A 25,902-nucleotide genomic window follows, 5' to 3' on the forward strand; every position below is an offset into this window, starting at 1 on the left:
AGAATTATCTCAATTTAAAAAATTAATACATAGATTTTCAAATTTGAATGTTTTCAAAAAATATTTTTTAAATTTTCAAAATCGTCTTCATTTTGTTTTTTCTTATACCTACTATTATAGCTAGAAGGAAAAAAAAGTTTCAAGAAAATTGCTAACTTTGAAAAATCGTTGATCAGTTCACATGAAATTACTCCAAATAAAAAAAAAAATATAGGAAAATTCAAATAAAATGAACAAAAGGTGTAATTAAAAAAAATAAAAAAAATAAGAACAAATGTAAAAAAATATCAGGAAATTCAAAATAAAATTAACAATGAAGAAATACAATTAAAAAACAATAGAAAATAAAAAAAAATTAGAATTTGGTTACTTTTAATTTTTTTTTTAAATTTCTATATCTTTTTATATAGTTTACACGTATTTTTTATAGAATTAAAAAATTACTTTTTAATACAATTTCAAAATGTTCGAGTATTTCTTGAAAATTTTCCATGGAAGCATTTTATAAAATTTAAAAAAAAAAAGAATATTAAAAATATTGTCATTTTTTTCAAATATTATACATTTTGTTATTTTTACAACTCTTTTTTTCGTTTTTTTTATCCAATAATATAAAATTTATTTTTCATATTGTTTTTGCAATATTTTATTATTTTAATTTTTAGTATATCGAGTATTTTATGTCAATATTTCAATTATTTATTTTATTTATGAAAGTTCAATATTATTATAAATTTTTTAAATTTGTTATTTACGAAAGCAGAAAATTATTTTACTGAAATTCCATAAAAAATAATTTATGAAATACGGGGAAACTTAGAAATTTTTTTGTAAAATTATTTTTATAAATCTGATTATAAATCTGATTTCTAAATTCCATTCAATTATTTGGTTTTCGTAAAATATTTAACCTTCACAAATTAATAAAATAGGAATATATATTAATAGCGATTTAAAAACACAGATGCATATATAAAATATTTGCATTTTTTTACTAATCTAAAAATATCGCAGCGGCTGCATTTTGTAGCGATTGCGAAAAAAAATTATGAAAAGAACATTTTATTTTAATTTTATTTTAAATAAAATAATCGAGATAATCTGTCGTCACGTAAAATTAAAGTTTTGTGATTTCAAATTATTTTATAGCTCAAATTGTTATGTGAAATGTTTGACAGTTAATTTGTAAATAATAAAATAATTGGAGTAAGAAAATTTAATCCAAATTTCAAAAACTCAATAAAAAGGTACAGTTGCAATTTTTAAAAATAATTAATTAATTATATTTCCGAAAATAATTTTTAAAAAATTGAAACTATTGAAAATTTTGTTAAATTTCATATAGAAATAAATTTTATATTTTAATGAATTTTATTCGTTTACTTCATTTAAAAATTATTTTGAATTAAAATCGTATTTTCGAAGACTTCTAATTGAAAATGTTGAAGTTTTTTTTTTGTTTTTTTTCAATTGAAAATTTAGAATTAAACTTATTATCAGGAGTGTTTTATAGTGGTACTTGAAAGTAAAATTAATTTATTTTTGATCTGCATTAGTTTTCATTGTTTCGAAAAATTTAAATAATTTCACGTTTTCAAAAAAGAAAAATATGTAGAAAATATAAAAACACACTTTGTTTACTGAAAAATATCGAAGAAAAGAAAACTTCAACTAGAAAAAATGTTGAAAAACTAGGAATATATATTTACAATTAAATATTTACATAAATAATGTAAAATTTGCGGCATAGTTCGAATTTTTTTTTTTTTTTTTTTTTTTACTTAGTAAATCAAAAATATCAATTAAAACAATTGAATATTTTTTTTCTTTTATTAAATTTTTTCTTAACATTATGTGTCATACCACTTTGACTTAACTTGCGAAGAACTGACGAGTTTTTGTTTATAACTGTTGACAAGTTTGGTAAAATTTTTCTCATCTGAATTGACTTTCTTCTTTCCCTGTTTCGGCTGGAAAAGAGAAAAAAAAATAGAAATAAATTATAAAAATTACGAAACAATTAGTAAACAACAATTAATAATTTTTTTTATAACAAACACAAAAAAATAAAAAATAAAAACTGACCTTTATTTCTCTTCTCGATTGAGCCTCATTTTGTTTCTTCTGCTTCAAGAATTTCGCCATTTTTGTTTGCTTCTTTTGATTTTTTAATAAATCCTTATACAATCCCGCTTGTTTTTCAACTTTAAATGTTGGTTTTCCCTTTATTTTTGATGGTTGACTCATAATTCCCTGATAAGAATCAGACTGAAAAAAAAATTTACACATAAAAATTTCGTCTACATAATATTTAAAAATCCTTTTTAATTTAAATACCAAAAAAAAAAATGTTTGAATAAAATAAATTTTTTAATGTCTTAAAAAAAAAAAAAAAAAATACGAACCGAAGTTTTTGGTTTTTGTTCCTTTTCAAATTTCCGCCGCTTTTTTTGTGGTTCTTCGGATTTTTCCTTATTTCCCGTCCAAAGTGGATTATTTTCCCTACTTTTGTTAAATCGCTTCTGTTTCGCATTAATAATCACACGATTTTCTATCGAAAAAGCGACGATTGGCCTCTGAAAAAAATTAATTTAAAAGTTCTATTAAAAAAACTGTCGATTATGGAAAATTTGTAATTAAAGTTAAAATAGAAATTAGTAAAATATTAAATCGAATTAATAAAATATTGAATAGAATTTAAAAAAAAATGAATAAAATTAAAAAAAAAAATTGAACAGAGTTTCAAAATATTGAACAGAGTTTAAAAATGTTGAATAGACTTTAAAAAATATTGAATAGTATTAATAAAAAATTGAATAGAATTTAAAAAAAAAATGAAAAGAATTTAAAAAATATTAAACAGAATTGAAAAATATTGAATAGAGTTTCAAAATAATGAATAGACTTTTAAAAATATTGAATAAAATTAACAAAAACTACTTTTTTTATTAAAAATAATAATAAATAGTATTTATTTAAGAATAAATATCGGTATTTAAAAAATAAATAAAACTAAACCAAATAAAAAGACTGAAAAACTAACTAAAAAAAAATTTGAAATTAATATTTAACCTTTTGCTTTGAAAAAATATTTGGATTATTATTAATGCTCCTTAGAGCTTTCAAAGCATCTTCATGTGAAGTAAATGAGACAAAACCATATTCTTTCGATTCTCCAATTCCATTTGCGTCCGGTTTTCTTAAATTTCTCATCACACGTGCCTGAAAAAAAAAATTAAGAAGCGCAATTAATTTTTTGTTTTCCCTTTCTTTATTTTATTCCTTTATTCAAAATTATTATTTGCTTCCTATTGAAAAATGTTAAAATTTCAAAAAAAAAAAAATAAATAAAAATTTAAAAGGAAATTTTTTACCTCAGAGATGACGGCATTTGGTCCAGAGTGTTTTTTGAAAATTTCCCGAAGTTGTGAATCGTTCATTGACGGCGGTAAATTTTGTACAACGAGACGAATTCTCGAAACGAACATATTCAAGTTGCGTAAAATTTGCGATTTCCATCGTTCTAGTTGCAAGCGTTTCTCAATATCTTGAGCCGAGACGCCGACTGCAGATGGATGACGAGCGAGAATTACTGAAACGAAAACGAAACGATATTGTCATTAATTTTTAAAATTTAAATAATAATTTGTTAAATTAAAAAATTTTAAATCATTACCTACATTAAAAAATTTTTTTTTTTTTTTATTTTATATAGATTAAAAAAATTTAATTTCTTTAAATGAAAAAACTTCAATTTATTTAAATTATAAAATTAATAATTTCTAAACGTTCCAGAGGAGACGAAAATATTTTTTTTTTTTTAAATATTAAATATTAAATATTTTTTTTTTTAATCTTATATTTAAAAATAAATTGACAATACTTGAAAAAATGCATAAATTCTTTTATAGCTTTAAATAGAATTTGAAAAAATACCTCCTTCCTTGACTAGATACAAATTTCTCGAGTCCTTGACTTTTTCGGATTTTATATTCTTCCTCTCAACCACTTCATTTTTATGAAGTGCACGATGTGGATCTAAGATTTGATCAAAAATTTTCAATTCTGTACCAGCCGCTAAACACTTTTCGGCGTCTTCGACATTCTGAAATTTAAAGAAATAAAATTAAATAAACAAAACATTTTAATTTTCCTAAGAATTCAATTATTTAAAAATATTTGCATAAAATTCTTTAAATAGTAATTCAATTATTTTCAATATAATGTTAATAGAATTATTCGAAAGAATACAATTATTATTAAAAATTTTATGAACATTCTTCGTGGAAAATTCAATTAATTTCATAAATAATAAAAATCCCAAAATGGAATTCAATTATTTAAAACAAAAATTGAATAAAACTTTTTATAAGAGTATAATTAAATTCCTCGAAAGAATTTTATTATTTTTAATAACTTTAATAGAATTCTTCGAAACCATTGAATATTTAAACATTTAATTATTGAATTTTATTAAAATTTTTAGATATTTATAAAAAATAATTGTTAAAAATTATTTTTAAATGTAGAAAATAATTGAATTTTTTCGAAAAATATTATTGAAAATTGAAAAAAGTAATTGAATTCTTTCATGAAAATTGTATTAAAAATAATTGAATTGTTTGAAAAGATTTATTAAAATTTAAGAAAATAATTAAATTCTTTTGAAAACTTTTATAACAAATAAAAAAATTAATTTCCATCGTGAAATTTTATATTGAAAATAATTGAATTTTTTCGAAAGTGACATTCTTTTGAAAATTGTCGAAAAAAGTCGAAAAAAACGATAATAACCAAAGCTTGGAAATTTAATTCAAAAAGAAGAAAAAAATAAGAGTCAATTACCCTAAATTTGACAAAAGCTGTTCCTTTAGAATGTTCAGTCAAAGGATCAACGCAAACTAATGCATAAAAAACGGGTCCAAATTGTTCCATGCAATATTTCAGATCCTCATTCTTTGCTTGGAAAGGAACATTTTTTAGAAAAACGGTTTTTCCTTCACTGACATCATTCGAAACTCTACGCGGTCTTGAATCATCATCTTCTTCGATTTTAAACTTTTTCTCATCTTTTTCGTCTTCATCATCATCATCATCATCATTTTCCTCATCTTCATCATCATTTTCATCATCTTCTTCGTCTTCATCATCATCATCGCTTTTTTCGCTCTTCACCGAAGCATCGTCATCCTCACTTTTAACCGACGCTTTTTCATCATCATCATCATCATCATCAGTTTCCGGTTCCTCTTTTATTTCGACAGGAATGTCGGTTTCAATTTTCGTTTCGCCTTCAGTTTCGTCGGTGATGTCAATTTCCTCGTGCTTAACTTCCGGTGTTGTGTTAAATTTACTCTTTGGAACGGCCCAATCGACGACGACTTCCCTGTCGAGAAGGGGTTTCAAATTTAAATAGTGAATTGCTTGCGCCGCACTTTGAACCCTTTCAAATTGAACGAATGCACAGCCGATTGGGGTGCCGTTCGGTTTCTTCAATATTTGAACGTCTTCAACTTTCCCGTGTTGGGAGAAATGTTCTTTTATATTTTCCTCAGTTGCCTGCAATGTGAAAGAAAATTAATAATTATAAAAATCAATTTTATTTTCTACCAAAAAAATAGTTTTACAATTTTATAAAAAAAAATCTGATTTTTATTTCTTTTTGTTATTTTTTATTTTTTTTTTATTTAAATTCCTTTTCTTTTACTTTTCATATTCATTTATTTTTTATTAATATTGTCCCGTTATTAAAAGTAAATAAATAAACTAAATAAATTTTTTTTTTTTTTTCTACAAGAAAATAATAACTTTTTTTTACCTTGAACGACAAATTACGAACGACAATTCGCGCTCGTTTCTTTCGTTTCTGATTTTTCTGTAATTTTCGTTCTTCTGCTTTATTTAAATTTTGATTCTTCTTGTTCTTTTTTTTCACTGATTTTTCTTCCTCTTTTTCTTCTTTTTCTGCATCAGCAGCATCATCATCATCTTCTTTCTCTTTATTTTCTTTCAATTCCACAACATTTTCCGATTCTTCTTCAGGATTTTCTTCCTTTTTCACTTTCTCGTAATATTTATCCTTTGATATTGCCCAATCAGTATTTATTGGTCGTCCTTTAATTAAAAAAAGAGAAAATTAATTTTTCAGTAAAAAAAATTAACATTAACAGTCAAATAAAAAAAAATAACTAACTGAAAATAATAATATAATAATAAAAATAATAATAAATAATAATATAAATAAAAGATGTTTTGATATTATTTTTATTGCTTTCGAAAAATATTGAATTAATAAATAATACCTAATAAAAAAAAAAAAAAAAAATAATACCTAATAATAAATAATAATAAAAATAATATAAGAAAAAAATAGTAACAAAAATAACAAAAAATAGTAATAATAAATAAGTGTGAAATTGTGAAAATAAAAAAAAATAATAGTGAAAATATTAAAAAAAAAAAAAAAAAGTAAAAAGAATAACAAAAAGAATCACCTAAAACTTCTTGTTTGTTGGTTTGAAATATTGCCTTCGATGCGTCCGTCACTCTTTTAAATTGAACAAAACCGCAGCCCACTGGTTTTCCATCTGGACGTCGAAGTAAATTAATTTCCTCAATTTCTCCAAATGGTTCATACAAACGTCGAACATCACCTTCTGTTATCTAATTTTGTAAATTAAAAAACAATTTTTCATTTACATTATTTCAAAGTATTTTTTCAACAATTTTTTTCAAATTTTATTTCTAAACACTTTAATAAAATTTTTTTTACAATTAAAAATTTATTTCCAAGAAAATTAGACGAGATCCTGACTCTTTAAATAATTAATATTTAATTTTTCATAAGTGTACTCTTCGCTAATAATCCATCATTTGTATCTACAATGATAAAAATAATTACAATGTTTATTAAAAAAAAAAAAAAATGCGACGGTCTCCGAAGAAAGAAAAAGCAAACTTTTAGGTTATGTTTATTATTTTTGGAGTAGAAGCAAATTATTATTACAAATTAATAAATTATTGATATTCAAACCTTAAAAACGTCTTTAAAAAACTGGTTTTAAATTTAAATAAAGTATTTTTTTTTTTTTTTTTTTTTTTTTTTTAATACTAAAACAGAAACTTTTAATGAAGATAGATTTAAAATAAACATAACCTATAATTCGTCTGCTTCTTAGGTACCTTTAACAGAAGCGCGTCATATATAAACAATTAATAATTAATAGTAAAAAATAAATACAGCAATAAATAAAAAAAGCAGTAGAAATTTATTGTAGTAAAAACTTAACAAAAGTGGGTTTACAATATTTTTTGAAACTCAGGAAGTAATTTTTTTTTCCACAATACATTTTATTTTCTCCAGGCAAGCGTGATGTTCCGGTAAAAAATCTCCACTGTTCATATAGATCTTCAGTTTTCTAAGACATTCCAGTGCTTCTAAAGTTGTTATTTTTTCTTCTTTTAGATTTTCGTAATTATCCTCATTCTTTACCCCCAACAATTTGAAGCCTTCATCATCAATATCAATTTCTTCAGAATTATTAATAATTATTTCTTCATCGTCATCTGTCTCATTTTTTACCCCCAACAATTTTTCGCCATCATCAAAATTATTTTTCATTATTTCTTCATCGTCATCTCTTTCATTCTTCATCCCTAAAAATTTGTCACCATCATCAACATCAATTTCATCAGAATTATTCATAATTATTTCTTCATCGTCAACTCTTTCATTCTTTACCCTCGACAATTTGTCGCCATCATCATCAACAACATCAATATTATTTTTCATTATTTCTTCATCGTCATCTCTTTCATTCTTCGCCCACAACAATTTGTCGCCATCATCAACATCCATTTTATCAGAATTATTCTTAACTATTTCTACATCGTCATCTTTCTCATTCTTTACCCTCGACAACTGGACATCAACGAAATTATTCATCATCTCATCGCCTGATATTGTTTCTTCACTATCATCATTATCATCATTATCATCATTATCATCATCATCATTGTCATCATTGTCCGATTCGCTGACTAAATTCCCCTCAACTCTCCCACCAGTGATGAAATTCAAAATATCATCATCCGATCTTGGTTCCCAGCCATAATCACCGTACTCCACATCATTGAGCCATTCCAAAAGCTTCTCCCTCAATTCCTCCACCGAATCGATATTATTTCCCCTCGGAAAGAAATTCGTAATCTGCTCGTCGAACTCTTGAAGAAAACTCATAGATTCCCGAACTGTTTTACTAGAGAATTCTAAATCCCTAAAAACTGAATTTATTTGAGAGTCCGATAGAAGAGAACTCCACACTTTATGCAGGTGACTTGCTTCTAAATTCTGCCAATCTTCACCCAAAATGGTGATACAATCTTCGAGATTGAATTTACTGAGATAATTCACAGTGCCCAACGAAGAGAACAAGGCAGATTTCAGTAAATTTTGTTTGTAGCGCTTCTTCGTCTGGAGTGTTAGACCACGAGCCATTGGCTGGATAATGGGTGTTAAATTCGGTGGCAAGTATTCAATGGTGAAATTCTTGTTGATTGAATTCAGTTCCTTAAGGTCTGGATGACATGGCGCATTGTCCAAAATTAGAATCACTTTTCCAGTTATTCCTCTCTTTTTTTGATGATCAAGAACATTTGGTATGAATATCTCTCTGTACCTGAAAAATTTGCAAAAACAAACTTTTACGAATTTCCAAAAATTGAGGCGCATGATTATTCCCCAAATGTCATTTTACCGAACTGTCATTTTAACGAATTGCATTTATTCGAACTGTTATTTTAAACGAATTGCATTTATTCGAACTGTTATTTTAAACGAAATGTCACTTTTGCGAATCGAAAAAATGACTTTTCTCAAAAGTGACAATTCGTAAAAATGATATTTCACAAAAACTACTTCTCGCAAAAAAAAAGACTATTCGCAAAAGTGGCAATTCGTAAAAATGTCGATTCACAAAAGTGACATTTCGTAAAAATGACAATTCGAGAAAATGACAATTCGAAAAAATGTCAGTTCGCATAAATGACAATTCGTAAAAATGACAATTCGAGAAAATGACAATTCGAAAAAATGTCAGTTCGCATAAATGACAATTCGTAAAAATGACAATTCGCAAAAATGACTTTTCGCAAATGTGGCAATTCGTAAAAATGGCGATTCGCAAATGTGGCAATTCGTGAAAATGGCGATTCGCAAAAGTGACATTTCGTTAAAATAACAGTTCGGATAAATGCAATTCGGTAAAATGACAGTTTGGTAAAATGACTATTCGCAAAAGTGGCAATTCGTAAAAATGTCGATTCGCAAATGTGGCAATTCGTGAAAATGGCGATTCGCAAAAGTGACATTTCGTTAAAATAACAGTTCGGATAAATGCAATTCGGTAAAATGACAGTTTGGTAAAATGACTATTCGCAAAAGTGGCAATTCGTAAAAATGTCGATTCGCAAATGTGGCAATTCGTGAAAATGGCGATTCGCAAAAGTGACATTTCGTTAAAATAACAGTTCGGATAAATGCAATTCGGTAAAATGACAGTTTGGTAAAATGACTATTCGCAAATGTGGCAATTCGTAAAAATGGCGATTCGCAAAAGTGACATTTCGTTAAAATAACAGTTCGAATAAATGCAATTCGTTAAAATGACAGTTCGGTAAAATGACATTTGGGGAATAATCATGCGCCTCAAGGGTTAATGGCTAACAACTTGTTATTTGGGATTTTTTTTCAAATTGATGTTTACGAATCCAATTTTAGTCATTATAACAAAAAAAAAAAAAAATTCATGAGTATCTAACTTTTATAATCATTTTGAAACACGTGGAGAAAATATTAAAGAAATATTTTATATTCCAAATACCCTTGGGCGATATTTGCATATTAAAATTTTATGGAGTTACAGCTGCATTGTGTGTGTCTTATCAAATTTCTAAGCTTTCTTGTCAGTATAAATTTTGAACACAAGTTGTCTCGAATTTACAAAATATTAAAACGGTTAAAAAAGTACAAGAAAATTTTTTAGAAGAAAGAAACTAAAAATCGATTCTCAATCATTTCAATCATGAAAGTATTGAATTCGAAAAAATGGTTTCAATTTGCAACCATTATTACGGTTTATGTCAGTGTAGTTAACTCCGCAATCATACCAGATGCTTCTCCTCTGAAAAACGATTCAACTTTGCCACTTGGTCAAGATTCTGACAAAAAACTATTAAAAAATCAAGAAGAGGAAAACCTTCCTCAATTTGCTTTAGACGATCCGGAATTATTTCACAATTTAACGCACAATCAAACATTTTTCACAAATTGTTCAAATTTGCCCGAAAGAATGGAAAACCTCTACAATTCGTCAAAACTTCTAACACTGGATTCGAAAGGATTTAACTATATTCTACGCGAAGCATTGAATATCTGGAATGAAAGTAATATACCAACCTACATCAAATATGAAGATTTATTCGCAATAATGCATTACACTGCTAATGGTTATATGGAAATGAAAAAAGATTCAGATGAAACGAGGCGAATGAAAAATGCCATTTACAGACTCGCAATTATGCAATCTTTAGATTCAGAAGAATACGAAACGGAATTATATCGAGGCGAAACTAAGCCATTAAATTGGTATGAAAATCAATTTAATAAATCAATAAATTCTTTTGTTTTTCAAAATTTTACCTCCACTTCGACTGAACGATATATCGCAACAATATACTCTGCGGAAGACGATGCATCCGTTAATCAGACAAAAACAATTTATGAAATGTCTTTCACTGAACCATTTTTAAGAGCAGATGTCACGAAATTTAGTCTTTATTGGATTGACGAAGAAAGAATTCTATTACCAGGTACAAAATTTGTTATTAATGAAATAAAGTGGAGAACTGAAGATGGACGAAAAGTTGGTTTGACAGTGAATCTAACACACAATTATGGAAATAAGACACTACTTGATCATCAACGGCAAGTTATGAGGGAACTGAAGAAACTACAGAATTCTGGTACCCAATTTTATGTGTGTTAAATAATTTTTTATTAAATAAACCAATGAATACCATTTCGATTTCAATTATGTAAATCTGGTAAATGTAATTTTTTTTTTTTTTTTATTTTTATTTTTTTTACGATTCTGCGCTGTAAAATATGTATTTCTTTTCTCAATAAATTGTAACTGTTAAAAAAATGTTTAGTTTTTACCTTTTAATGTAGAAAATAAGAAAATTCAATAATTAACTATATAAGTGTTCTTTTATTATAATTGCAATAAATATTTTGTCTACCAACTTTTAAAAATTTCAAGATAGCGGTATAGAAGGATTACAGTACAGAATGAAAAAGGTCCAAATCCAACAGGTCCAATAATTAGAAGGCATTTTTTAAAAGAAATTCAAAATTTTATCTGGGAATTATTATTATTTTTGATATGTTTTAATAGATACTTAATATTATACCAACTTCTTTATTTTTCACTATTTTTTTATTTAATAATACCTATTATCTTTTTTTTCAAATAATTAAAAAATATTTTTACTAATCTAAAAATATGATTAATGTTATTATTCATTATTAAACAAGTTTTGAGTAAAAAAAAAAAATGTTATAGATCAAATTTTGTTTAAGAAATTTTAAATTTATTTAAAAAAAAATATTATTACAAAATTTCTATTTGTTAAAATGGATTGTAAAATTATTGGAAAACATGAATAACTTACTTTCTTTTCAATAAATATTTAATCATTATTATTTTTCCACAGGAATCAAAATTTTCAAAAATTTCAAATTCAAACCTTTTTGAAATAAAAAATATTTTTACTGTAATTTTTTCAAAATTATTTTCACCATTTTAATTCAATTATTATTTTCTAGAATTTTAAAATAAAATTCTTCTTTAAACCAATTTAATAATTTTTGAAAAAGTTCGATTAAAATTTTATTAAAAAAAAGATTGAAATTCTGCGAAGAATTTTATTACTTTTGAAAATAATTGAATTCCTAAAAAGAATTTTTATTATTTATGCGAAAATAAAAATTTTTGAAAATAATAATTGAAATTTTGCCAAAAATTTTATTTTGTATTAAAATTTATCAAAGAAATTTAATTAATAAATTATGTCAAAATTCAATTATTTTCAATGTCTACTATTTCAATAAAATTTCACAAATAAATTCAATTATTTCAAAAGAAATTTTAATAAAATTCTTCTCAAGAATTTAATTATATTGAAAAATTTACAAAAATTCTTGTCAAAATTTCAATTATCTTTATAAATAATAAAATTTTTCTCTGAAATTCAATTATTTTCAAAAATTTTAATAATACTCTTGGCAGAATTTCAATTATTTTTAATACAATTTTCATTAAATTATTATATATTATTATTTATTATTATTATAATTATTTTTAAAAATTTTAACGAATATCTCGTCAAGAATTCAATTATCATTACAAATAGCAAAATTTTTCGACAAAAATACAATTATTTTCAAAAATTTTAAAAAAATTCTTTGCAAAATTTAAATTATTTTCAAAAACTTTTTACAATTCAATAATTTTCAATATTTACTAGTTTCATAAAATTTATTACAAAAGTTCAATTATTGAAAAAAATTTTTGATACAATTATACGAAAACATTCATTTTCATCGCAGAATTTCAATTATATTTTTAATACAATTTTAAATAAACTCCATGAAAAATGCAATTAATCCTAAAAATTTTATTAAATTCTTCAAAATAATTCAATTATTTTCTCAAATTTTAGTAAATCCTTTAAATCAATTCAATTATTTTATTAAATAGTAAATTTTTTCTCCAAAAATTCAATTATTTTCACGAAAGAATTCATTTTTTTTCTTAATTCGTTAAAAAATTTTTGAAAACAAAGAATTTAATTATTTTTTTATATTTTAATAAATTCTTTGAAACAATTCAATTATTTTTAAAAATAGTAAAATTTTTTGCAAAAATTCAATTTAACAAAATTTTAATAAAATTTCACGAAAGAATTCAATTACTTTTTAAAATTTTAATAAATCCTTCAAAACAATTCATTTATTTTTTTAAATATTAAAATCTTTGCAAAAATTCAATTATTTTCAATAAAATTTCATGAAAGAATTCAATTCTTTTTCTTAATTCGTTATAAAATTTTTCAAAACAAAGAATTCAATTATTTTTTTATATTTTAATAAATTCTTTGAAACAATTCAATTATTTTTTAAACAATTTAAACAAAATTTCACGAAATAATTCAATTATTTTCAAAAATTTTAAGAAATCCTTCGAAACAATTCAATTATTTTATTAAATAGTAAAATCTTTGCAAAAATTCAACTATTTTCACAAAAGAATTCAATTTTTTTCTTAATTTGTAATAAAATTTTTCAAAAAGATTTCAATTATCTTGATAAACAACAGAATTCTTCGCATAAATTCAATTACTTTAATGAATTTTAATTTAATTCTTTTCCAAAATTCAATTATTTTGATAAATATATCAAAATTCATTTAAAGAATTCAATTCTTTTGAAAAATAATAAAATACTTTGCAGAAATTAAATTATTTTCATAATTTTTTAAAAATTTGCGTCAAGAATTGAATGGAATTATTAAAAAAAAACTCCATTATTTTCAAGAAAATTGAAATTAATTTCTTTAAAACAATTCAAATTATTTTGAAGAATTTTAATAAAAATCTTGCCAAGAATTAAATTATTTGAAATTGATCTTCTTTTTTTTATAATAAATTAAAGATCATTATTTTCTAAAATAGAAATATTTTTACTGTTATTCTTTCAAAATTATTTTCATCATTTTAATTCAATTATTATTTTCAAGAATTTTAAAATAAAATTCTTCTTTAAACCAATTTAATAATTTTTGAAAAAGTTCGATCAAAATTTTATTAAAAAAAAAATTGAAATTCTGCGATGAATTTTATTTATGAAAATAATTGAATTCCTAAGAAGAATTTTATTATTTATGAGAAAATAATTCATTACCTGTAAAAAAAATTTTGATTATTTTATTGAAAATAATTAAATTATTGCGAAGAAATTTATTGAAGAAAAATTATAAATAATAGAATTCATATGAAATTGATGAAAATTTTTGAAAATAATTGAAATTTTGCTAAAATTTTTTTTTTTTTAAATTGGATTTTGCCAAGAATTTTATTAAAAATTTTGAAAATAATCGAATTTTTGAAAATAATTGAATTTATGCAATCATTTAATATAATTTTTTCAAAATTCAATTTTTTTTTAGTGTTTTTGAGGAAAATTCGTTTATAAATCCACTATTTTTAATAATTAATTAATTAAAAATAATAAAAAATTTAACAAATTAATTTTTTAAAATAGAAATTTTTTATTAAGACGAATAATTCGATTTCATTGCTTATGTTAATCATTAAAATCAAATTTCATATTTGTTACAAAAAAACAATTTTTTTTTTTTTTTTGAGAAAAATTCTCGTTACTTGAGGTTTTTTATTTAGTTACGAGTCGAATTTTAGTCATTGTAACAAATTCCATTAGGAGAACTTTTATAAAATTTTCAAGACACGAGAAGCAAATATTATTAAAATATTTTATTTTCCAAGTACCCTTGACGATATTTTTCAATATTAAAATTTTATGGAAAAACAAATAAAAGATATTTTTATATTCAAAAATTTGTCATTAATCAACTATCAACTTGTAGTCAAACAGTAACAATTGTCAATTGCAGCTGGTTTTTGTGTGTCTTTGATCAAACTTTTAAACTTTGTCTGTTTAAGTAGTGTACATAAGCTGTCTCGAAATTTACCTTATAAAAAGAAGTTAAAAAAGTACAAGAAAATTTATTAGTAGAAAGATATTAACAATCGGTTCACATTTCACAATCATTTTGAATCATGAAAATATTAAATTCTATAAAATGGTTTCTATTCGCAAACATTATTATACACAGTATTGTGTGTGTAGTTGACTCCTTTATGCTACCAGATTCGGATTTGGATTTGGATTTGCCACCCAGGCAACATTTTAACAAAAAACTGTTGAAAAATCAAGAAGAGGAAAACCTTCCACAATTTGCTTTAGACGATCCGGAATTATTTCACAATTTAACGCACAATCAAACATTTTTCACAAATTGTTCAAATTTGCCCGAAAGAATGGAAAACCTCTACAATTCGTCAAAACTTCTAACACTGGATTCGAAAGGATTTAACTATATTCTACGCGAAGCATTGAATATCTGGAATGAAAGTAATATACCAACCTACATCAAATATGAAGATTTATTCGCAATAATGCATTACACTGCTAATGGTTATATGGAAATGAAAAAAGATTCAGATGAAACGAGGCGAATGAAAAATGCCATTTACAGACTCGCAATTATGCAATCTTTAGATTCAGAAGAATACGAAACGGAATTATATCGAGGCGAAACTAAGCCATTAAATTGGTATGAAAATCAATTTAATAAATCAATAAATTCTTTTGTTTTTCAAAATTTTACCTCCACTTCGACTGAACGATATATCGCAACAATATACTCTGCGGAAGACGATGCATCCGTTAATCAGACAAAAACAATTTATGAAATGTCTTTCACTGAACCATTTTTAAGAGCAGATGTCACGAAATTTAGTCTTTATTGGATTGACGAAGAAAGAATTCTATTACCAGGTACAAAATTTGTTATTAATGAAATAAAGTGGAGAACTGAAGATGGACGAAAAGTTGGTTTGACAGTGAATCTAACACACAATTATGGAAATAAGACACTACTTGATCATCAACGGCAAGTTATGAGGGAACTGAAGAAACTACAGAATTCTGGTACCCAATTTTATGTGTGTTAAATAATTTTTTATTAAATAAACCAATGAATACCATTTCGATTTCAATTATGTAAATCTGGTAAATGTAATTTTTTTTTTTTTTTTATTTTTATTTTTTTTACGATTCTGCGCTGTAAAATATGTATTTCTTTTCTCAATAAATTGTAACTGTTAAAAAAATGTTTAGTTTTTACCTTTTAATGTAGAAAATAAGAAAATTCAATAATTAACTATATAAGTGTTCTTTTATTATAATTGCAATAAATATTTTGTCTACCAACTTTTAAAAATTTCAAGATAGCGGTATAGAAGGATTACAGTACAGAATGAAAAAGGTCCAAATCCAACAGGTCCAATAATTAGAAGGCATTTTTTAAAAGAAATTCAAAATTTTATCTGGGAATTATTATTATTTTTGATATGTTTTAATAGATACTTAATATTATACCAACTTCTTTATTTTTCACTATTTTTTTATTTAATAATACCTATTATCTTTTTTTTCAAATAATTAAAAAATATTTTTACTAATCTAAAAATATGATTAATGTTATTATTCATTATTAAACAAGTTTTGAGTAAAAAAAAAAAATGTTATAGATCAAATTTTGTTTAAGAAATTTTAAATTTATTTAAAAAAAAATATTATTACAAAATTTCTATTTGTTAAAATGGATTGTAAAATTATTGGAAAACATGAATAACTTACTTTCTTTTCAATAAATATTTAATCATTATTATTTTTCCACAGGAATCAAAATTTTCAAAAATTTCAAATTCAAACCTTTTTGAAATAAAAAATATTTTTACTGTAATTTTTTCAAAATTATTTTCACCATTTTAATTCAATTATTATTTTCTAGAATTTTAAAATAAAATTCTTCTTTAAACCAATTTAATAATTTTTGAAAAAGTTCGATTAAAATTTTATTAAAAAAAAGATTGAAATTCTGCGAAGAATTTTATTACTTTTGAAAATAATTGAATTCCTAAAAAGAATTTTTATTATTTATGCGAAAATAAAAATTTTTGAAAATAATAATTGAAATTTTGCCAAAAATTTTATTTTGTATTAAAATTTATCAAAGAAATTTAATTAATAAATTATGTCAAAATTCAATTATTTTCAATGTCTACTATTTCAATAAAATTTCACAAATAAATTCAATTATTTCAAAAGAAATTTTAATAAAATTCTTCTCAAGAATTTAATTATATTGAAAAATTTACAAAAATTCTTGTCAAAATTTCAATTATCTTTATAAATAATAAAATTTTTCTCTGAAATTCAATTATTTTCAAAAATTTTAATAATACTCTTGGCAGAATTTCAATTATTTTTAATACAATTTTCATTAAATTATTATATATTATTATTTATTATTATTATAATTATTTTTAAAAATTTTAACGAATATCTCGTCAAGAATTCAATTATCATTACAAATAGCAAAATTTTTCGACAAAAATACAATTATTTTCAAAAATTTTAAAAAAATTCTTTGCAAAATTTAAATTATTTTCAAAAACTTTTTACAATTCAATAATTTTCAATATTTACTAGTTTCATAAAATTTATTACAAAAGTTCAATTATTGAAAAAAATTTTTGATACAATTATACGAAAACATTCATTTTCATCGCAGAATTTCAATTATATTTTTAATACAATTTTAAATAAACTCCATGAAAAATGCAATTAATCCTAAAAATTTTATTAAATTCTTCAAAATAATTCAATTATTTTCTCAAATTTTAGTAAATCCTTTAAATCAATTCAATTATTTTATTAAATAGTAAATTTTTTCTCCAAAAATTCAATTATTTTCACGAAAGAATTCATTTTTTTTCTTAATTCGTTAAAAAATTTTTGAAAACAAAGAATTTAATTATTTTTTTATATTTTAATAAATTCTTTGAAACAATTCAATTATTTTTAAAAATAGTAAAATTTTTTGCAAAAATTCAATTTAACAAAATTTTAATAAAATTTCACGAAAGAATTCAATTACTTTTTAAAATTTTAATAAATCCTTCAAAACAATTCATTTATTTTTTTAAATATTAAAATCTTTGCAAAAATTCAATTATTTTCAATAAAATTTCATGAAAGAATTCAATTCTTTTTCTTAATTCGTTATAAAATTTTTCAAAACAAAGAATTCAATTATTTTTTTATATTTTAATAAATTCTTTGAAACAATTCAATTATTTTTTAAACAATTTAAACAAAATTTCACGAAATAATTCAATTATTTTCAAAAATTTTAAGAAATCCTTCGAAACAATTCAATTATTTTATTAAATAGTAAAATCTTTGCAAAAATTCAACTATTTTCACAAAAGAATTCAATTTTTTTCTTAATTTGTAATAAAATTTTTCAAAAAGATTTCAATTATCTTGATAAACAACAGAATTCTTCGCATAAATTCAATTACTTTAATGAATTTTAATTTAATTCTTTTCCAAAATTCAATTATTTTGATAAATATATCAAAATTCATTTAAAGAATTCAATTCTTTTGAAAAATAATAAAATACTTTGCAGAAATTAAATTATTTTCATAATTTTTTAAAAATTTGCGTCAAGAATTGAATGGAATTATTAAAAAAAAACTCCATTATTTTCAAGAAAATTGAAATTAATTTCTTTAAAACAATTCAAATTATTTTGAAGAATTTTAATAAAAATCTTGCCAAGAATTAAATTATTTGAAATTGATCTTCTTTTTTTTATAATAAATTAAAGATCATTATTTTCTAAAATAGAAATATTTTTACTGTTATTCTTTCAAAATTATTTTCATCATTTTAATTCAATTATTATTTTCAAGAATTTTAAAATAAAATTCTTCTTTAAACCAATTTAATAATTTTTGAAAAAGTTCGATCAAAATTTTATTAAAAAAAAAATTGAAATTCTGCGATGAATTTTATTTATGAAAATAATTGAATTCCTAAGAAGAATTTTATTATTTATGAGAAAATAATTCATTACCTGTAAAAAAAATTTTGATTATTTTATTGAAAATAATTAAATTATTGCGAAGAAATTTATTGAAGAAAAATTATAAATAATAGAATTCATATGAAATTGATGAAAATTTTTGAAAATAATTGAAATTTTGCTAAAATTTTTTTTTTTTTAAATTGGATTTTGCCAAGAATTTTATTAAAAATTTTGAAAATAATCGAATTTTTGAAAATAATTGAATTTATGCAATCATTTAATATAATTTTTTCAAAATTCAATTTTTTTTTAGTGTTTTTGAGGAAAATTCGTTTATAAATCCACTATTTTTAATAATTAATTAATTAAAAATAATAAAAAATTTAACAAATTAATTTTTTAAAATAGAAATTTTTTATTAAGACGAATAATTCGATTTCATTGCTTATGTTAATCATTAAAATCAAATTTCATATTTGTTACAAAAAAACAATTTTTTTTTTTTTTTGAGAAAAATTCTCGTTACTTGAGGTTTTTTATTTAGTTACGAGTCGAATTTTAGTCATTGTAACAAATTCCATTAGGAGAACTTTTATAAAATTTTCAAGACACGAGAAGCAAATATTATTAAAATATTTTATTTTCCAAGTACCCTTGACGATATTTTTCAATATTAAAATTTTATGGAAAAACAAATAAAAGATATTTTTATATTCAAAAATTTGTCATTAATCAACTATCAACTTGTAGTCAAACAGTAACAATTGTCAATTGCAGCTGGTTTTTGTGTGTCTTTGATCAAACTTTTAAACTTTGTCTGTTTAAGTAGTGTACATAAGCTGTCTCGAAATTTACCTTATAAAAAGAAGTTAAAAAAGTACAAGAAAATTTATTAGTAGAAAGATATTAACAATCGGTTCACATTTCACAATCATTTTGAATCATGAAAATATTAAATTCTATAAAATGGTTTCTATTCGCAAACATTATTATACACAGTATTGTGTGTGTAGTTGACTCCTTTATGCTACCAGATTCGGATTTGGATTTGGATTTGCCACCCAGGCAACATTTTAACAAAAAACTGTTGAAAAATCAAGAAGAGGAAAACCTTCCACAATTTGCTTTAGACGATCCGGAATTATTTCACAATTTAACGCACAAGCAAAAATTTTTCAAAAATTGTTCAAATTTGCCCGAAAGAATGGAAAACCTCTACAATTCGTCAAAACTTCTAACACTGGATTCGAAAACATTTCACGAAGTTTTAAACAAAGCTTTCATTATCTGGAGAGAAAGTAACGCATCAACTTACATGAAATTTGAAGATTTATTCGCAATTTTGTATTACACTGGCAATGGTTATAAAGAAATGGAAAATAATTCGGATGAATCGAGACGAATGAAAAATGCCATTTACAGACTTGCAATTACGCAATCTTTAAATTCAGAAGAATACGAAACGAAATTATATCGAGGCGAAGCTATGCCACTAAATTGGTATGAAAAACGATTAAATAAATCAATAAATTTATTTGTTTTTGAAAAATTTACTTCCACTTCGACTGATTCAATTGCCGCAGAATTATATTCTGCGATAAGAAATATAAATAATAATTTTACAGAAACAATTTATGAAATGTCCTTCACTGAACCATTCTTAAGAGCTGAGATTGAGCAATTTAGTCTTTATCAGGAACGAGAAAGAATTCTCCTACCGGGAACAAATTTTTTTGTTAATCAACTAATTTGGAAAATTAAGGACGGAAAAAAAGTCAATTTAACAATAAAACTAATACATAATTATGGAAATATGACACTAATCGATCATCAACGGCAAGTTATGAGGGAACTGAAGAAACTACAGAATTCTGGTACCCAATTTTATGTCTGTTAAATAATTTTTTAGTCGATAAATTTAAATAAATTTTTCTTAACAGATAACAATTTATTTATTTATAGATAAATAAAGTTTTGTTAAATAAATTAATCTATACCATTTCGACTTTAATTCTGTAAATCTGGTATCAGAAAAAATATTTAAAATCAGTTTTATGATTATATGCTGTACTATTTGCGTTCTCAATAAATTGCAAATTTTTTAAAAATAAATTCTTCGTTTTTTACCTTAAAAAAAAAAAAAAGTTTTTTTTTTATAAAAAAAATTTAAAAAATAAGATTTTGTCGCAATTTATAAATAATAAAAAACTCCGTAAAAAACTCAAAATTATGTTTTTTTTTAGAATTTCGACTAATTTCAAATCGCTAATACTAGAAATTTAAAAAAACTATTCTCAAAAATATTATAGTCTCAAATTCTTTAAAGCGATTCAATTATTTTTAAAAAATATTCGAAATTCATTTTCAATAGAATCTTGTATTTTCATGAAATTTCGCAAAAACAATTCAATTATAACAAAATTTATCAAATTCATCCAAAATTCAATAATTTAATAATAAAATTTTCACAGTAATTCAATTAATTTAGAATAGCATTTTCAAAAAAAAATTTTGAAAAAATAAAATTAATTAATTATTTAACAAAATATTTATACAATTCTTCACAATACTTCAATTACTTTTTCACTAATAATAAAATTTTTCATGAAAATTCAAAATTTTTTAAAAAATTATCGATAAAATTCCCAAGCAAGAATTAAATTATTTTCATAAATATAATAAAAACTCATCGAAGAATTTCCAATTATTTTTAATACTACTATTTTAAATACATTATAATAATCGTAAGTTTCCTTTCCGTTAGCAAATTATCTGCATTCATTTGTTTGTTTTGAAAATTAAATTTTGTGGGTTAAGTATTGTCATTTTTTATATATTTTTTTATGTCAAACTTTTTAATGTGGAAAATACTTTACTTATTAAATTGTCTCGACTCTTTGGTAAAAAATCCAAAATTATCGAAAATTATCAAAAATTCAAAAAACCGATTTTCTTAAAATTCAACATTTTTTCCTCTCTTTTATGGGATTTAGCTTCATTATTTTTGTGCTTTTGGAAAATACTTTACTAATTTAATAGTCTCGACTCTTTGGTAAAAAATCTAAAATTATCAAAAATTCGAAAAAATTCAAAAATCCGATTTTCTTAAAATTCAACATTTTTTCCTCTCTTTTATGGGATTTAGCTTCATTATTTTTGTGCTTTTGGAAAATACTTTATTTATTAAATTGTCTCGAATCTTTGGTAAAAAATCTAAAATTATCGAAAATTATCAAAAATTCAAAAAACCGAATTTCTTAAAATTCAACATTTTCTTTCCTATTTTATGGGATTTAGCTTCATTATTTTTGTGCTTTTGGAAAATACTTTACTTATTAAATAGTCTCGACTCTTTGGTAAAAAATCTAAAATTATCAAAAATTCTCAAAAAATCCAAAAATCCGATTTTCTTAAAATTCAACATTTTTTCTTCTCTTTTATGGAATTTAGCTTCATTATTTTTGTGCTTTTGGAAAATACTTTACTTATTAAATAGTCTCGACTCTTTGGTAAAAAATCTAAAATTATCAAAAATTCGAATAATTTCAAAAATCCGATTTTCTTAAAATTCAACATTTTTTCTTCTCTTTTATGGGATTTAGCTTCATTATTTTTGTGCTTTTGGAAAATACTTTACTTATTAAATTGTCTCGATTCTTTGGTAAAAAATCTAAAATTATCGAAAATTATCAAAAATTCAAAAATTCGATTTTCTTAAAATTAAACATTTTTTCTTCTCTTTTATGGAATTTAGCTTCATTATTTTTGTGCTTTCGGAAAATACTTTACTTATTAAATAGTCTCGACTCTTTGGTAAAAAATCTAAAATTATCAAAAATACGAATAATTTCAAAAATCCGATTTTCTTAAAATTCAACATTTTTTCTTCTCTTTTATGGGATTTAGCTTCATTATTTTTGTGCTTTTGGAAAATACTTTACTTATTAAATAGTCTCAACTCTTTGGTAAAAAATCTAAAATTATCAAAAATTCTCAAAAAATCCAAAAATCCGATTTTCTTAAAATTCAACATTTTTTCTTCTCTTTTATGGAATTTAGCTTCATTATTTTTGTGCTTTTGGAAAATACTTTACTTATTAAATTGTCTCGACTCTTTGGTAAAAAATCTAAAATTATCAAAAATTCGAATAATTTCAAAAATCCGATTTTCTTAAAATTCAACATTTTTTCTTCTCTTTTATGGGATTTAGCTTCATTATTTTTGTGCTTTTGAAAAATACTTTACTTATTAAATAGTCTCGACTCTTTGGTAAAAAATCTAAAATTATCAAAAATTCGAATAATTTCAAAAATCCGATTTTTTTAAAATTCAACATATTTCTTCTCTTTTATGGGATTTAGCTTCATTATTTTTGTGCTTTTGGAAAATACTTTACTTGTTAAATTGTCTCGATTCTTTGGTAAAAAATCTAAAATTATCGAAAATTATCAAAAATTCAAAAATTCGATTTTCTTAAAATTCAACATTTTTTCTTCTCTTTTATGGAATTTAGCTTCATTATTTTTGTGCTTTTGGAAAATACTTTACTTATTAAATAGTCTCGACTCTTTGGTAAAAAATCTAAAATTATCAAAAATTCGAATAATTTCAAAAATCCGATTTTCTTAAAATTCAACATTTTTTCTTCTCTTTTATGGGATTTAGCTTCATTATTTTTGTGCTTTTGGAAAATACTTTACTTATTAAATAGTCTCGACTCTTTGGTAAAAAATCTAAAATTATCAAAAATTCGAATAATTTCAAAAATCCGATTTTTTTAAAATTCAACATTTTTTCTTCTCTTTTATGGGATTTAGCTTCATTATTTTTGTGCTTTTGGAAAATACTTTACTTATTAAATTGTCTCGATTCTTTGGTAAAAAATGTAAAATTATCGAAAATTATCAAAAATTCAAAAATTCGATTTTCTTAAAATTCAACATTTTTTCTTCTCTTTTATGGAATTTAGCTTCATTATTTTTGTGCTTTTGGAAAATACTTTACTTATTAAATAATCTCGACTCTTTGGTAAAAAATCTAAAATTATCAAAAATACGAATAATTTCAAAAATCCGATTTTCTTAAAATTCAACATTTTTTCTTCTCTTTTGTAGGATTTAGCTTCATTATTTTTGTGCTTTTGGAAAATACTTTACTTATTAAATAGTCTCGACTCTTTGGTAAAAAATCTAAAATTATCAAAAATTCGAAAAATACAAATATTCTTTTTAAACATTTTAATAAAATGTTTCGCAATAATTCAATTATTTTAAAAAAAGTAGTTGAATTTTTCACAGGAGTTCAATTATTTAAAAACTTTTAATAAAATCCAATTTAACAATTTAATTATTTTTAAAAATAATAAAATTTTCCCTTGAATTCAATTATTTTAAATACAATTTTTATAAAATTCTTAATTCTTTTCAAAAATTCACTTTATTTTTTAAAATTTTTGCAAAAATTAAATTATTTTTAATAATAAATTTTTTCGCTAATTCAATTATTTAAAAAAAAGTTTTAATATAATTCTATTCGAGAATTCAATTATTTTCAAAAAATAATTAAATTGTCGTTGTACTGAAAATCATTGAATTATTGTGTAAAGTTCTGATAAAAAAATTTGAAAATAATTGAATTCATATCAAGAATTTTATCAACATTTCTTTCAATAATTGAATTCTTTTGAAAAAATGTAATTAAAATTGTATTGAAAGTAATTTAATTCTAGGCAAAAATTTTATTAAAATTCTTAAAAATAATTGATTTGTTTTAAAGAATTTATTTCGACTCTCTTGAAAATAATTGAGTTTATTAAAAATAATTTTTAATGAAAATTTTGAAAGTAATTGAATTTTAAGAAGAATTTCATTTAAGTTTTAAAAATAAACATGTTTATTATTAATTGTAATTAACGATTTTCCTATTAAATTATATTAAAATTATTCATAGAAAATTAAATTCTTTTAAACAATTAGAGTATTTGTAAATAAATTTTTTTTAAAGAAATTTAATTAATTTAAGAATTTCATTTTTCATAAAAATAATGTAATTTTTTAAAATAATTTTACTTGAAAATTTTGAAAATAATTGAATTTTAAGAAGAATTTTATTTTATCTTTTAAGAAGAATTGAAATGTTTAGAAAAATTTTATTACAATTTTTAAAAATAATAATTGAACCTGTTAGAGAAATTTTCTTAAAATTGTATTGAAAATAATTGAATTTCTCCGAAAAATTATTATTATTTATGAAAATAATTGAATTTTTGCCAAGAATTTTACAATTCATAAAAAGAATAAAATTGAATTGTTTCGAAGAATTTTTTTAATCAAAATTGTTGAAAATAATTGAATTTAAATAAATAAAATAAGTTCCGTAAAAAATGATTAAATATTTATTTAGAAAGGAAAGTTATTGATGTTTTCAAATAATTTTACAATTGAAGAACTTTATAAATAATTGTAATATAACATTTTTTTTTTTTGCATCTAATCATTTTTTGAGTGAATCAAAATATTCTTCAGGGTGAGAGAAAAAGTTAAAATTTCATCTGTAAATCAGGGAAAACAATTACCTACCACAACATAAATATTTGTCTGTCCATCCAGCAACTATTCTGATGAGTATAAACAACGCCGATATTTTGAAAATATTTCAATCGATTCATTTTAATGGCGGGCGTTATTAAATTCTTCAAGCATTTTGGCAACGCTTTGTCGCCAATCACCAATAATGGAAGTTTATTACTGCCACTGGCATTCGAGCAAAAGAGAGTCGTGATCCGCTCTGAAAATTCCATCTTTGTGTCTGTGTGCAAATCAGGAGCGCAGGAGAGCAAAGTTCGCCAGTATATTTCCGATTCATCGGCATTGTATATATTGTCTAGTGATAGTTTTTCGCGAGCAATTTTATCCTGTAAATACTGTGAAAATTCTTTGGCACTTTCGGTATTTCCTTTCAATTCACATCTTCTTATGCCGTAGCGCTTCTTGAAGCACTGCAGCCAACCGTCGCTTGCCTGAAAAATAAATTAGTTAATAAATAAATAGTAAATAAATTAGTTAATAAATAAATAGTAAATAAATTGGTTAATAA

At 22.4% G+C, this 25,902-nt stretch overlaps 2 protein-coding genes across 4 annotated transcripts in view; one reads left to right on the forward strand and one right to left on the reverse strand.

The window, feature by feature from the left end:
• Nucleotides 1-1,739: 1,739 nt before the first annotated feature.
• LOC122505204 (RNA-binding protein 28-like) overlaps nucleotides 1,740-25,902 on the reverse strand; it is a 34,132-nt gene continuing 9,969 nt past the window's right edge. Inside the window, exons 2-10 of one of the 3 annotated variants that reach the window (XM_043616690.1) lie at nucleotides 6,495-6,663; nucleotides 5,819-6,114; nucleotides 4,846-5,559; nucleotides 3,937-4,105; nucleotides 3,375-3,592; nucleotides 3,073-3,222; nucleotides 2,406-2,576; nucleotides 2,086-2,268; nucleotides 1,740-1,970 (exon numbers count right to left, since the gene is read on the reverse strand). In XM_043616690.1, the coding sequence (XP_043472625.1) occupies nucleotides 1,851-1,970; nucleotides 2,086-2,268; nucleotides 2,406-2,576; nucleotides 3,073-3,222; nucleotides 3,375-3,592; nucleotides 3,937-4,105; nucleotides 4,846-5,559; nucleotides 5,819-6,114; nucleotides 6,495-6,663 (2,190 nt within the window). In that variant the 3' untranslated portion in view covers nucleotides 1,740-1,850. Of the gene's footprint in view, nucleotides 1,971-2,085; nucleotides 2,269-2,405; nucleotides 2,577-3,072; nucleotides 3,223-3,374; nucleotides 3,593-3,936; nucleotides 4,106-4,845; nucleotides 5,560-5,818; nucleotides 6,115-6,494; nucleotides 6,664-7,260; nucleotides 8,679-25,385; nucleotides 25,826-25,902 lie in introns of those variants that run through there. The other 2 variants (XM_043616691.1, XM_043616692.1) reach the window with 2 other exon arrangements.
• On the forward strand, nucleotides 19,364-20,863 carry LOC122505205. Its single transcript, XM_043616694.1, has 2 exons — nucleotides 19,364-20,306; nucleotides 20,432-20,863. Coding segments are annotated over exons 1-2 (558 nt in total). The 5' UTR covers nucleotides 19,364-19,749; the 3' UTR covers nucleotides 20,433-20,863.

Source organism: Leptopilina heterotoma, unplaced genomic scaffold, assembly GCF_015476425.1.
Source record: "Leptopilina heterotoma isolate Lh14 unplaced genomic scaffold, ASM1547642v1 Lhet_350, whole genome shotgun sequence".
In the NCBI taxonomy this organism is placed as follows: Eukaryota; Metazoa; Arthropoda; class Insecta; order Hymenoptera; family Figitidae; genus Leptopilina; species Leptopilina heterotoma.

Bases quoted from the DNA above. Each gene is read 5' to 3' on its own strand.
- LOC122505205 (XM_043616694.1), top strand. From the start codon at position 19,750: ATGAAAATATTAAATTCTATAAAATGGTTTCTATTCGCAAACATTATT.